General features: G+C 39.8%; 1 protein-coding gene across 3 annotated transcripts in view; it reads left to right on the top strand.

Moving 5' to 3' along the window:
- The first annotated feature begins 519 nt into the window (after nt 1-519).
- rasgrp3 (RAS guanyl releasing protein 3 (calcium and DAG-regulated)) overlaps nt 520-15,302 on the top strand; it is a 32,150-nt gene continuing 17,367 nt past the window's right edge. The window contains exons 1-6 of one of the 3 annotated variants that reach the window (XM_076891940.1): nt 520-586; nt 10,251-10,329; nt 10,608-10,710; nt 14,266-14,328; nt 14,517-14,648; nt 15,019-15,166. In XM_076891940.1, coding sequence (XP_076748055.1) covers nt 10,260-10,329; nt 10,608-10,710; nt 14,266-14,328; nt 14,517-14,648; nt 15,019-15,166 — 516 coding nt within the window. In that variant the 5' untranslated portion in view covers nt 520-586; nt 10,251-10,259. Of the gene's footprint in view, nt 587-2,707; nt 2,994-4,761; nt 4,870-10,250; nt 10,330-10,607; nt 10,711-14,265; nt 14,329-14,516; nt 14,649-15,018; nt 15,167-15,302 lie in introns of those variants that run through there. The other 2 variants (XM_076891938.1, XM_076891939.1) reach the window with 2 other exon arrangements.

Genomic DNA, 15,302 nt, shown 5'->3' with positions numbered 1-15,302 from the left:
GACCGTGTAAGTTGGGCATAGCATCACTGATGAAACTCAGTAATGAAACTATAGGAACACTGCAACAGATGATTAGCGATTAGCCAACTAGTCACAGTACCATCCTTATACATCTTAGTAGGTACTGCTAAGCAAATGAAAAAGACTGATAAAGTCATACAGAAAACAATTACTTTAATTATTTATTGCTGCCAGTGGTGGTTCTGTAGTCTGCCTATAAGGGAGTTAAAGCCAGAATGAGACACTTTATAGAAAATAAAAACTGATGAATCAGCTACAAAAGAATCTGTTCACTTTGCTTATAGATAAAGTCTGCTCCTCCCCTCTGCAAATATCAGTGAGTAGTCTTGGTACAGATAGAGACAGAGTTGTCTTGCACACCACCCTTTGTTTTCAGTAAATTCTGAATCTATTTCTGGACTGAGTGTGTGAAAAAAAAAAAAAGCCAGGATGGGAGGGGAATCTTTGGGTAGCAAGATAACCTGCAGCAGTTTGAGTTTTCTGCATATTGCTGGTTATCCTGATGAGTACAACAATAGGATCATGATTTCTGTAGCAGATGTAAGCTGGCAGTGTTCACAGTAAGGTAGGTGCATATTTTAAGATGTGAGTATAATTGGTTATTACTTTAAACCACGCATATACAGCTTGCAGTTAGTTTAGGAAGTAGTCTTATTGCAGGTTATTGTTTTGCTCTGGGATAATGTGGCATATTTGAAACATTTTCTTTTATTCCTACACAGTACTTCCCACCAATCAGGGGTCATACTGTGCTCTGCAAGGGTAAAGTTTGAGCTTGAATGACCAAAGCACCTGACAGGTCATGGTTGCTTTAACAGATGATTTAAAGAAACATCTGGACTCCATTTGGATTATTTCACTTATTTGTAGTTTGTGATGGAACTTAGTGACTTCACATTAGACCTCCATCTAGCACATTAAAAGCTGTCCTTTTGATTTCAAAAAGACATTTAATTGAATATTCCGTTACTTCACGTGACACAGAAATCAGCAGCTTGGAAATAGCTATTTAGCTTAGAAATATTGAAGATATGATGTAGTGTAGACTTTTACATTTCTTTTAATTGCTTTAAAACCTTTTAAAAAATAAACTTCAAGAGTTTTTATAACCTCTAGTCTTAATAGTAATTAGACTATTGATCAATTAACTGATAAGCAGTTTCATGGCCAGGTGAGTCTGTTCATTCAGTGTTAGACAACAAATTAAGCAAAAGCTCCAAGTGTTGAAATTTGGTAATTGTTTACTGGAGCACCATCTTAAATGGAAGTGGGTTGGCATTTATCTAGCACTTATTGAGTCTTTACTGACCACTCACAGCCAAATGTAACTATCCAGTCATACAATATTTCATTCTATGCACACTGCAAGCATTTCATCTACCTCTCATCCAGCAAAAGAAAAGTCCAAAGTTAGGGTTCAAGCAAGAACCTTGCTGCAAGGCGACAAGAGATAACAAATCAGATAAATCAGAAAGATACCGAACGTTTAGCTACAGCTTAACCAAAATTCTGCTGTATTCTTAAGAAGAAGGAATGCACTGGTTAGCTCACCAACTGAACTGGAGGCAGTAAAGTTTGTCAGGGTGTAACTGGTTATCTTCCATCACTGGTGCTTTTAGAGGTATAAATGAGACAAAACCAAATGCAGTAAGCCAGAGTGCAGATATCTATATGCTGCGGCCACACTTTGCAACACTTCTAACAGCTTAACAAATATCAATAAAAACACAAACTGCTTGTTTGCAGGTTGTCACATAGTGTAGAAAAAACTGAGCAACCTTACTTACATTTGAGAAAGATGTAAGGGAGACAGGCCAGGAGAGGAAGAAGAGAGGTTATATTTAAAGGTTAGGACCGCAGGAAGACCCTGAAATAATATGTATGTGCATTTGTTGTGAAGCACATCAACTCTAAATGCTTTACGCCCTATGTGGAGCATAGACTGCATATACATATTAGACAGATGTGATGACATTTAGATAAATGTAGCAGGACTGACTGTATCAGTGCATTACACAAACAGAGATACATGCTAATAAGGCAAACAAGTGTGTTAAAAATTGTCCTCCTCCTCGTCTTTGCAGCCTAAAGAAGACAAAGGGGGGAAAAAAATAGAATGTAAGGAGACTTAACCATCCCCCACAGTAGTTATCGCACAGTCTTTAATTGAAATTGTGTGTCTGAGACAATAAAAGTTGGAGTTCAGTTCTTTTTGTCCAGCCAGGCAGCAGGATGTGCAGTCATTGCTTTTGTTTAGGGAGACATTTTTAGAAGCCCAGAGAGACAAAACAATGTGTACAACGTCATTAGAGTGGAATATGGGATAGGGTGACCCACTCACTGAGGCACACAGCGACAATGCAGGATCACACATGTGCGTACTGCACCCGTGCTGTAGAACGTCACTCTCAGAAACATAAAAAAGAAAGAAAGAAAATAACTCATCCAACTTGCAACTGCGGATTTCACCAGACACAGTTGGTGAAATGCACTGAACAAAGTTATCACGACTGACGGGCAAACATCAATGTGCGCAAAAGCATATTGTGATAGATTTCCTGCTCTGCTCTTTACCCCCTCTTTACCGTGTGTGGTCCCTATATTTAGCCCGACCAACCAACGCAGGCAGGAAACCTAAGTTGGGAAAGAATTGAAGGAAGTCTAGTGGCCATTTAGACAAACAAAAACAGACTGAGATCAGTGCTGGTTGAATACACACTATAACTGTATGCAGCTGAGACGAAGGGCTTTACAAAGATAGAGAAGCAAGCTGAAGAAAGGGCTGGACGATACTTTAACGGAGCTCTGACAGCTGGAGCGCTGCTCTGGTTTTAGCAGCAACCTTTTCAGTCCAGGTGGATTTTAATATTAATGCTCATTTGAACAGACTAAAAGGTGTATCTGTTCACGGACATGTTTAAAAGGCAGATCCATGAGATGTTCTGGTAGACCCTGACAGAGTCTCAGATGAGGTAAGAAGTTTGTGTGTTGAAACCTGCAGCTAAACTAAAAATTGACTTGAGCTACAAAATTAGGAATCAAGAGTTGAAATGTGAACTCTATTGTGCTTTAATTACATATTATGGCATTTTCCTGGCTGGACTGATGGATACTGATAACATAGCTGGGTCTTTATAGTCTTCAGCTCGTTGTATATCCACACAATATGACAGTCATTTCTGAAACTTACACGGGACTATGACTGACTAACATATGACAAAAGCAACCAGTCACTTCGAAACCTCTATGTGCTCCAGCTGCGTATGTCCATAAACACATGCATCACCTCATCAGAATAATTTTTTCATTGGCTGTCACGGCCACCACACAGATTTGACTGATGGTAATCTGACTCTGTCCCTGGAAGATTTAATGCAGTTGCATTTATTCATAGGGTTACTGGGCTGGCTGCAGCTTTTCAGTACAGTTAGTGTCAGGTTTAATGAGAAACCTCTGAGTGCTGCAGGGAACTCACTCCTTTCTGTGAACTGTCCCTGCCTTGTATTGTTACTTATAGTCAAACAGACTCTGCGCTTATAAACTTACATCGCATTTAAATGGCAAAACCTGGAAATGAGTAACTCATCAGTCTGTGAGCCACAGGCTTTTAAGGCTACTGTGTGATATTCTTTACTTATCCCTCTGAGGTCTAAGTCATCCTCAGCTCTATCCCTGTACTAGCAGGATATGTAAGTTTTCTTCTTTTAAAAATTGTTTTCCAAAAACAAACAAACAAAAAAAAAAAGAGTCACAGCACAGAAACAGCACTAATGATAGTTAATAATGATCTTATGGCCTGTCCTATTACACTGCAGTGCAGCATTCAGTACTGCTGATTACATAATTGTACAGCGTCCAAAATAAACCACTGGAATGAAAGGAGATAAGTCATACTCATCTTACTCAATCAAATTTGGGGAGTGTTTCTCACACACCAATGTTAAGCCCTCTTCACACGTTTAGAGATTATCAGTGATGTAGAGACTACAGAAAGTCGATGACACCACGACTTCAAGTAAAAACAGGGAAAATAACACAGTTGGGATACTTAGGATACTGCTGATTGACATTTGACTGGAAGTAAAGACAACCAGAGGCTGGAATGTCAACTACCAACCAACCGATAAGGTGACACGGCACAAGGGAACCACTTTCTATATGAATGTGACCTTAGTCATGGCGCTCCACAGTAGGACTGATAATTTAAGCATTGCACATTACACAGTATTTGCAAACACAGCTATGCAGGTGAAACCAGATGACACAAATCAATTAAAACTATAAAAAAAAAAACCCAAAACACTTTTTTAGATTGCTTTGGAAAACTGTCATCCTGCTCTTCACTCTTTTTTTCTTTTTTTTACATTTTTATTAAAATGTCAACATAATATGGTATATTTAGTAAAAGCAAGTGACCTCTGATGAAGAGGCCATAATTGCATATGAGCCTGCACAGCTTGAACCTGTGAGAGTGCAGAATAGATTAAATTGCTTTATAACAGATGGAGACTGGAAATGTCTGTTGAGATGCTAAAATGAATTATATGACAAAATAATTCATTTTCCAGTGCACTGCAATCCAGTGCACATCTAACTTGTTAGATCAACACTGCACTGAAATCCGGTGATTGCAATCTTCCAGTGCAATCACTGTGCGTGTGTGTTTAAGGTCACATGGCCGACCGCTGCTCCTCCAGGCTGCTGTGTTTACTAAGAGGAGGAGGTCATAGCGTAGTAAGTGCTACCATGGGAGTCTCTGTGCTTGACAGTCAGTAGGAGCCTGCAGTTATCTCAGTAACAGAAGCTGATCTTTAGCCTGGATGGTTGCTCATATTCAGCTCTTTGAAGGTAAGATCTGGGAGATTTTATTCCCCCTTTCCTATAAATTCTGTTGTAGCAAGAACAAAATGTAACTGCGTGTAGTTTAACTCATGAAAGAATGGGGGGGAAAAGTCAGTTAAATGCATGAAGTAGCTCTGGCTTTGCTATGTATGAACTAGGCTTCAGCGTTCAGCAATTCAGGGTTTTTAAGGCAATGCACCGTCTGTGTGTTCAGAGGTGGCGCTTTTTGTGAGATTACGCCTCTGAACAGTGTCCCTTGATTACACATTTGGCTGCATCATTTTGTGCTAAAGCCAGAGAGATACACAGTGACCTACTGTGGATGGAGAAAAAGCACAAATCAAAGGGTACCGCCGACTGTAACAAGCTGTGAAATCGGGAGCAAAAAAACACATGACACACAAGTCATTAATGTCTGATACATTGTGAAAGCAGCACATTGCCCACAAGAACACTTTGAAAGTTTCAGAATGGCCAGTTTGTTTTTTGTGAATTATATTGTTAGCAGCAGAAAGCATTAAGACTCAATGCCTGAATTGTGGAGACTTTTGCATTTACTGAATATTTTGACCCTAAATCACTGAGTCACATCCATAACGCAGCACAGTTTAGATCAAGTCAAGACCAACAATTGTGTCCCCTCCCAATGCTGAGGGAGTGAGCTGTGATTAAAAGGGTAACATGTTTATTCCAATGTGTGACAAAGAAAGGCTATTGTTGTTGTGGTGAAGTTATGAAATTATGTTTAACTGCTGACTGAGTTTGCATGAGTTTCCCTCTTGGGGCTCTGGTTTCCTCCCACTTTCCAAAGATATGCGTGGTTTGGACACTAAATTAGCCTGAAGTGTGAATGTTGAAGGCTGAATGCTTGTGTTAGACTAGAGACTTTGTTAGAGTCTGTGGGACATTGAGCAAGGTGTTGTATTTGCAGGTCCAGACTGAAATTGTTCTTAAGGGAAGCTTCCTATAAACACAGTATGTGCTACAAACGTGTACCAACACCTTCGAAATGTATAGTTACCCAGAGGACTGTCACATTTGATCTCTTCAACAGGGAATGAAAAAGAGGTGCTTCCATAGACATGTTTGTGATGCGTGTTAGAATTTTTTTTTTTTTTTTTTTTTTTAATTTTATTATTATTATTATTATTATTATGTATTCTTAAGTTATCAGTATAAAATGCCACTTTAGCCAGTATTTACCTCACGTCTACTGGACTGTAAGTTGATATGTTGAGGTTGTTTAGTGCCGTCCAAAAATCATGACGCTTGTTTCTTAATAGGAAAATTAGAAATCGGTGAAATGAAGTATGTGCAAACAAATTCTAATATAGCTTGAACTCTTAGGCAAGCGTTCTAGTAATGCATTCAAGCATTCTTGAGGAGCCAGTCTCTGTGAGGGTGAGCCTAAACTGCTTCAACAATGACGAGATCCAGGCTCTCCATTCCCAAACTGATATCGCTCCATTGTGTGCGTTTTGTGGCCACTCAGAGTCTTTTCAGATGGTATTGCACAGTGACTCCAAATCTGATGGTGCTGTACAAAAATCCCCAACACTGATCCAAAACAGCACAGCGCTTTTGTGTTTTATAGATGTAGACACCGACTGTTGTGTCTCTCGCCTGACCTGTAGGAAAGTACTTTGTCACCAGTTTGTGAAGAAGAGGTAAAAGGTAAATTGGCTGGTGGTGCCTTTCTACGGATGTGAGCACTCCATTTGAACCAAAAACGCAAACTTTTCATTAATCACTCCATAAATCCTGCTAACATTGATTTTCAGCACATTTGCTCCTTGGTTCAGTCCTGACGGTCACCCTTCCATTGAAACCATTTGTGATGAGGCTGGTGTGTGATGGTACTTCTCCCTCAATTTGAAATATTTGTAACATGTACAGAATCACCTCTAACCAAGTACACTTGGGCATGCAGACTCAAGGATCGAACCACGAACCTTCCATTTAGTAGGTGACCTGCTCTGCCACCTGAGACAAAAAAGTGCCCCAAAAGTTACTCATTTGCTTAGAAAGTCAAAAGCTTAGCAAATACATCTGACACCAAAAACTAAGACCTTTAAGAACTCCAGAACCTTACCAACATGCTACATCACGGAAAAATAAGACACACTGGTGGGAAACGCCACCATATTGATCAGGAGCTGAAAGCCATTATAAAGAGCCCAAAGATGCAATTAGTGTCCTTTGGTCAACCGATTATTCCAAACAGGTGTGAATGTGAACTTGAATGGTTGTCTGCAGCTCTGTGTTAGCCCTACAACAGATTGGTGACCTTTGTGGATCTTTCAGAAACAAATAGTCTCCTGTTCATGTCACCTGGGTGAACAAGGATTTATCAAAGCTGTCAGCATAGAGAGAAATGCTTTGCAAGCACCAGCAAAGCCAGGAAAGATAAATAATATACCATCCATATCCAGGGTTGAACATGAACACATACTTCATTCCCAAAGAGACTTAAATCATTTGGCAGGAATGTGTAATATGATGTGAAGTGTATCTCTATAAAGCAGTTCACAGACTGGTCACTGAAAACATGAGCATGTGTCACAATCAGTGGAAGCTGACTGTGTGTAGAGAGACGCAAATGCAGACTGAAAATGGAGCGTGAAATGTGACTTGAACAAAAAGTGGGCTGTTGTGGCTCATAAGAGTACACAAAGCAAAGGCAAGCGGGGCGAAAACTAAACTAGAACCTAAACTGGAAAAACTAAACTATGATTACTGTGACAAAAACATGAATTCAGAACATGTGCATGCAGGAAACTGAGAATGAACATGCATTACCTTAAACTTGACGCAATATGAAGGAACGAACACAACCTGACAGAGTCTGAATGAAACACACAGACTAAATACACAAAGGAGGTGATCAGAGGAAGTGGAAACACCTGGGGAAACAGCTGACACAAATGAACATAATGACATCAGAGGGGAAGAGTAAAGCTAAACACATTGAACTAAGAAACACAAGACTTTCAAAATAAAACAGGAAACTTGGAGAGACGTAGACATGACAACACAGGCTTGACAACATGAAACACGTGGACAAGAAATACATAACAACTAGCACAGAAGGCCTGAGTGAAACTAAAATTCACTGCCAATTAATAATAATCCAACATTCCACATTATCTTCAACATATAACGAAAGAGATCAAAACAACTGAAAGTGCTGGATCACAGACCCAGCCCCTGACAAGTATGTGTGTACACCATTGCATGTATTATGTTTTGCATATTGCACATAGTCTAAGGAGCTTGGAAAGAAAAGCGTCTGGCAGAATTTTCCACACCAAGACTAAAGCTCTGACATTTAATGAGTGATGTCACACTTGATTTGGTTTGTTGAGGTGCCGAGCTACTTGGAAAATCAGTATCGTAGGCAGCCAACTACGTCATTTAGACAGCTGAATAAGGATCAGCAGTGCATCATGGGAGATGGGGCCTCTGGTGGTTCTGACCTTGTTAATGGCTAAGCATGTCATCACCTTGGTGAAGCAAAAAAAGACATCCCTTGCAAACATCTAATTTATACAGAGACTTGCGTCAACATCAGCATTCTGTGTGTCTGTGTTTGCCTGTGTCTGAGTGTACACAGTTGGATAACTTGCCAATAACTAATATAACTGATAGATGTAAAACTACCAATACCCTTAACTATTTATACATTTTCTGAATCAGAAAGGAAGCTACTGATTCAGAAAAATTTAAATTAGAACTTTTTAATTGTTTTACTTATATGAAGACATTTTACCGTGATAAATAAAAAGACCTTTAGTAAGCCACATAAATAGTGTCTGCTGTAGTCTGCTATTATGCAATGAAAATGAATTCATTCAAATGTGCCATTTGAGATATGTATATGAGAGTCCTGATGCTATTGATGACACACACTCTCTATTTTGGTGTGAATTCTGAAATGCATGTAAAACTACAGTGACACTATTAAGTTATACCCTCAGAGAATGATCACTTTTGGCTTTTTTCAGCTAATTGTGCTAACTGTAGATGCACTGGCTTGTGTAATTCTCAATCCTGACTGCAGCATGTCATATTTTAAATGTCTTCTTATCCAGCAGCAAACACCAGACAAACACGAACACACTGGAGCCTTTAGTAGCTAAAGAGCCAGCAGTCATTTTCACAAACCTTCTAAGAATCGAGCTCATGACATAAACCAGGTCTGGCCTGGGGTCTGCTCTGACCATTAGCATGCTAAAATACCTCACCTATGAGTTGCTTAGGGTATGTCCAGCAGGCATTCTCAGATACTGAAGACACATCAGCTGGCTACTTTCAGTGAGAGGGATTACTCTACTTTCAGTGCCTGCCATTACCCTGCTTCTTGTGCTAAGATTAGACACCTTTGAAAGCTCATTTACCACTGCTCACTTCAAATTTTTGGTCACTACCTATAGTTCAGTTTTATAGGTGAATATGTGAATGTGCATCAACTAGTAAGGTATTCTCACACTCTCCAACACAACCAAAAATCTCTGAATGTGGGAATGCAGGTTTTTCCAAAGTTTGTGGAACCCATAAAGAGCTATAAATCAGAGTGTGTATATGTAACAAAAAAGCACACTAGACTGTTTGGGCCATTTGTCACTCAGTCAGCATTCCACGTCTGCACAGTTGAGCTATGTACTGTTTGAAATTTGGAGGATTCGTGTAGGTTAAAAACCCCTCTTTGTAGCCTGTCTTATGCAAATGGACACAGTAGCAGTAAACCATAAAACAAGAGTTAACCCCCTTCCCCCCTCCAGAAAACTGTTGTATCCTTTGATCAATGATTTGATCAATATTTGTTGGAAACCAAAGGCATTTTTTTTCAATGCAGTTCTTGCTTATTTCATCAGCAAGACATGCAAAACCACATTTCACTCTAACAGTGGTTTTGTGGTTCTACATCTAGAACTTTTCTAAATGCAGTCCATACCTGTAACCCAGTCAAATGATTTGCATCAGTTGATTTCCTCAGTTCCCAAATGCATAGATTGTTGTTAAAAAACAATACTCATACTAGGCTTGATATAATAGATTGTCATGAGATAATCATTCCTCTTTGAGTGATCATGTTGTATGGACTCGGGCGTATGGGACGGCATGGTCATTGGTGAAACCCACTGTTGCTCTTTCATGGAAAAACGAATCGCCTCTGCTCTGTGGATAGTGAGCAAATAGTGAAGGCGATCTTATTGTGCAAGCAAAGTGTGATTAGACTCCCTGCCTTCTTTGCCATGTACAGATTAGCATTAGCACTGGCAATACATCCTCTTCACTTGATCAGAAATTGCTCTTTAAAGCGTGTTCTTTCCTGTCCTACCAGATGTGCTCTCCCTCTAATGACATACTCTCTGTCCTCCTTCCAGCTTGGCGTCATGGGATCATCCACACTGGGGAAGGCAGCGTCTCTTGATGCTCTTTTAAATGAATGCATTCATGGATTTGGTGAGTGACACAGACCATCAGGGGTCCTAAAGGTCCCTTATTCACTGCATTGCAATTAGTTTGTGGTAATTTGCAGAGAATAACTTAGGCAGTCCCTAAATTTATACCATTGTGCAAAAGTGTTGGGACACCCCTAATTTTTGGTGTCTGTTCAATTCTTCATAATTGCATTAATTCTGTATTCAGAAAAACAGTGTATCACCAACATTTTATTTTGAGCTAGGTAAGTGAGAAAGCAGTAAGAATTCAGACTGAAATTTGGGATTTGCTCTTCACAGATGACAGTGGTGACCTGCAGGCTAACCCCCTCCCACGCATTGTGCTGCTGATGCACCGTTGGTATGTTACATCCTCTGAACTGGCGCGAAAACTTCTGATGATATATCCTATCTTGTAGAAATCATGACTCGTTGCTCATACACATTAGTGAAATGGTCCAACAATATATTGAAGTGCTGGCTGAAGCTTGGAGGGCTCATTCACCTTACAGGAAATCTCACCTAAGCTTTTATTTGGATAATGGTATTCCAGACAGTCTCTTAAATGATATTTGATGCATCTCTCTCAGCTGCTCTCTTGGTGTGCCGTGAACATTGATGTAAAATAAGTGGTATTGATCTTAGCTTGGATCAGTGACCTTGGAGTTGCTCAGTAGGTGGTTTGTTGTACTATTAGAGACAAATGGTTGTAATGCAGCTATTTACCTGCTGTAAATTCAAACGCCAACTTCATTCAATTTTGTATAACTACCCTGTTACCAAAGTATATACAGTCATGGTGAAAAGACAGCACATCCACTGCAATTCTAAGGGTGTACGTAAATGGCCTGTATTTATATAGCGCTTTACACATCCAGTCATCCACCCATTCACACACTGGTGAATGGGTGGATGCTACATTGTAGCTGCCAGAGGCTGGCGCTACATTGTAGCGCCAGCCTCTGGCGCCCGGTGGCAATGGGTGAAGTGTCTTGCCCAAGGACACAACGACTGAGACTGTCCAAGCTGGGGCTCGATCCGGCAACCTTCCAATTACAAGGCGAATGCCCAACTCTTGAGCCACGATCGCCCCTTATGTATCAGGACATACTGAAATAAAAAATCATCTGGAACTTGCCAGGATCTAAATTAATTTAAATACATCCCGAAAAGTGTTTTTATGTACTTAACACAAACTAAGGCAAAATACAAATGATATGAAAAATGATTAAGCAGCTTACAGAAGCATGTTTAGCTGCAATGCCTGAAGGCATTATGACTTTTCAGTCTCTTACATAGTTGTGGAGGACTTTTGGAGCACTCGTCTTTAGAAAGTTGCTTCAGTGCACTGACATTCATTTATGCACCCCTTTCTTAAGGTCGTGCCACAGCATTTTGAGGCTGAGGTCTGGACTTTGACTCGGCCATAGCCTTTTCTTTTTTAACTATGTATTTAACTTGAGGGGGTAGGGACAAATAAGTAAATACTTCAGCCTACTCCTTTTCAAACAAATAATGGAATGATATTTTGTAATGATTGTGAAGGCACATGTTTGAAATGTTTGAAATAAAAATGAACTGAACTATGTTGTTATAGATCAGACTTTATTTTCTTACTTCAGTAATCAGACACATGGAGAAACCCCCCAACAAGTAGCCATCACAATATAACTTCACTAAAACTTCTAACAGACCTTGTGTGTAATGGAGATGTAATGCCAGCCTATTTTTAATTTTTCACACACACACACACACACACACACACACACACACACACACACACACACACACACACACACACACACACACACACACACACACACACACACACACCATTGTTGTTGTCTCCTTCCTCTCTTCTCTCTCTATCTGTTTTCCTGCTGATCTCCTCCACTTCCTCCTCCTTTCAGGACCTCCTGACAGCCTCCCAGATGAGCCTGGGGAGATTTTATCAGCGAAAGCACTTTTGGGATGTGTCCGCTTACTGTAGAAAAAGATTGAACTTTTTTTCATTGTCTAAAACAGAGATTAAATAAATAAAATAATAATGCAGGAATATTTCCTGAATACTCTGTTCTGAGTTGCAGTAGGCCCTGTGCTGTGAGCATAGCCTGGCTCTTCATTTAGATTCATTCCAAACTTTAGGTCATAATTCTCTGTAATTGTTAGCTATTAACCTCCAGATTAGCTTGCATAGAGGGTCTATGTTTATTTTTTTTAGAGCGAAGATTGCCAATGGATATTTGACATCCAGATTGGAGCAGCCAAGGACAAAACCACCAACCTTCTGATTAGTAAATGACCTGTTCTACCTGCTGAGCTACAGAAATCGATGTCTGGAATGTTTTCTAATTGTTAAAAATCTTTCTTATTGACTTAAATATGCCATGTTACATTAAACCTTAGGAGTGAAGGAAGGTATACTCTAACATGACTTTGTAGAATCATCACCTCTTATGTATGTGCAGGAAAGGTGACCTGTAATGGAGTAATAAGTAATATATGCAGTACTTTTCTCCTTGTACAAAGTAGTTTGTTAAATTACAGTTATGTTACTTTGCAACATGGCCTGTTTTGTTGGTAGGCAACAATATAACACCAAACTCACTGTGCTAACAAGGACATGCACAAGATCTTTCTTTCAATAGTCTATTTAAGTGCTACCCCAAAGCTAACTGACAGCAAAGTGGGTAAAAACAGCCCATAGAGCACTTCACAGAAAAAAACGTTGTGATCAAAGTGATTGGACCCTAAGAAAGAGTTTGAGCAGAAATGCACAATCCTACAAACTTCTTCAGTTCTACTTTAAACCTCCCTAAGTATTGGCACACTCCACTTTAGCAACACTCTGTCTCTTGCAGTTAGCTTTGATGTCATGTTTACAGTAAAGCAGTGATTCTCAAACTTTTCACAAGAGTACCACCTCATAAAATATATGACTCTTAAAGTACCACCCTTATGACCGAAATTAGTATTACTAATGTCCTGGGTCGGCAACACAGTGTTTTCTGTTTGGTATTAAAAATCTTTGATTTCTGGATGTGTCTTTGTTAGTTTTGGTTCTGTGTTCCCACTGTTCTGTGTGCCTCTGAGTTTCGTCTGTGGATTTCCTGTTTTACATTTAGATGGTCTTGTCTCATGTTAGTGTATTCTGCTTTACTTCCTTGTCTTGTCTTGCCCAATTAGTTGCAGCTGTGTTGCCATCTGTTCCCTCATGTTCATGCCTGTGTATATATGTATATATAGTGTGTGTTTGCCTTTGCTCGTCGTTACTCCGTCTGTGTTACTCGGTGTATCTCTGCATCTCTCTGCCCTACAGTCTCTGTGTCATCACTCTGCGTCCTAATGGTTTCAGGTTAGTTGTCCCCAGTTTAGGTTTTGGTAGCTCCTCCGTTCCTGTTTTTGCCATTTTGCCAATCCTGTAAATAAAGCTCACTCGCATCACAGCCTATGCTGTGATGCGAGTGGTAAGTGAGAAATCTTGGGTCCTTACTCTCACACACCACACGACTGCGCTGAGCTACTAGGTGTTTGCCTTTTGCATTCCTAATCCAAGTCAAGAAGGCGTCAGGCAGAAGGCTGATGGTAACTGGATGAGATGTCCTGCATGATCCATTAGAGGCAAAGCTTGAGGGCAGCATAGTGACAAGATGGTTAGCACCAATGACTATAGAAAACAGTCATTGGTTAGCACTCTTGCCTTGAAGCAGCTAAGTTTTGGGTTTGCAAAATCACATGGTTAGCTTAACTGGTGATTCTAAATTCCTTAGGTGTGAATTATTGCCTGCCTCTCTGCGTTAGAGGCAACCTGTCCAGAGTGTAACAAACAACCTCTATCTCACACATGCCATTCCAAAATTAGATGGCGATTCTGTGTTTTTGTACTCAAACAAATTCCTTATTTTGTTGATTTGCTGGTTTTGTTAAATCTTGAAAAATGTCCTTAACTTAAGCCCACGTACCGTAACTGCAGCGGTGACAACTGCCAAAGAACCAGGCTGAAGATTTGTTATTTAATGAGGTAAGTTGGTACTCATACATTCTCCTACATGTCAGACAGTCAAACTTCCTGCATCATACCACCCATCGTAAAGGGGCTTACATGTCATAAATGTCCCGGTCTGTCACACACTAATAAAGGATATACTATAATCTGCATTCGTCCCATGTTTATCTATTTGATGTATAATTTCAAATATGTGTACTTAGGTACTGGATAGTAACATTTCCTGCAGAGTTCAACCTGGACTTGGGTCTGATTAGAATAACAGAGGAGTTCAGAGACGTGGCAGCTCAGCTTGGCTGTGAGGAGCATTTCAAATTCATCGACATCTCAACCATGTAAGACATCAAAGGCACACAGATGTAGCTGAAGAAACTCTTGATATAATCACTCAATTTTAACAAAATGTAACATCTGGGCTGGGTAAAATTTAAAAATAAAATAAATAAAATAATAATAAAATAAAAACTTTTTTATTTAAAGGGGACAATATTTTGGTTATTTCCAGCTCTTTATTTTTACCATCAAAAGGCTACACTGGTGTTGTATGACTTACAGTTCTAAATAATAAAATAATCCAAATTAAGTCACACAACCATGAGATTTAAAGAGTGCACATCTAAAGCTTAAACATGTCAAAGAACTGTTCCGTTGATTCTTATGCTTTTATTCGAGTGGCTAATTGCTTCTCATTTGTTCTTCTTGCAGTCCATCATACGACTGGATGAGAAGGATTACCCAGCGGAAAAAGCAAACCAAAAAAGGGAAGGCCTCCCTGTTGTTTGACCACCTGGAACCCATAGAGCTGGCTGAGCATCTCACCTTCCTGGAATTCAAATCCATCCGAAGGATATCGGTACATTCAACTGTTGAGTGATGGCTGCTTTGTGGCTCAGGGATGGTTCTGGAATTCATTGTCAGCAGAGGATGAATCCTAACACCATTTTAGTGCTCTATATACAAACTTCTCCTTCATAACTATTCTACAGCTA

Source organism: Maylandia zebra, linkage group LG13 (assembly GCF_041146795.1).
Source record: "Maylandia zebra isolate NMK-2024a linkage group LG13, Mzebra_GT3a, whole genome shotgun sequence".
In the NCBI taxonomy this organism is placed as follows: domain Eukaryota; kingdom Metazoa; phylum Chordata; class Actinopteri; order Cichliformes; family Cichlidae; genus Maylandia; species Maylandia zebra.
The sequence above is the reverse complement of the archived record's forward strand: the minus strand, read 5'-3'. Positions and strand labels throughout refer to the sequence as shown.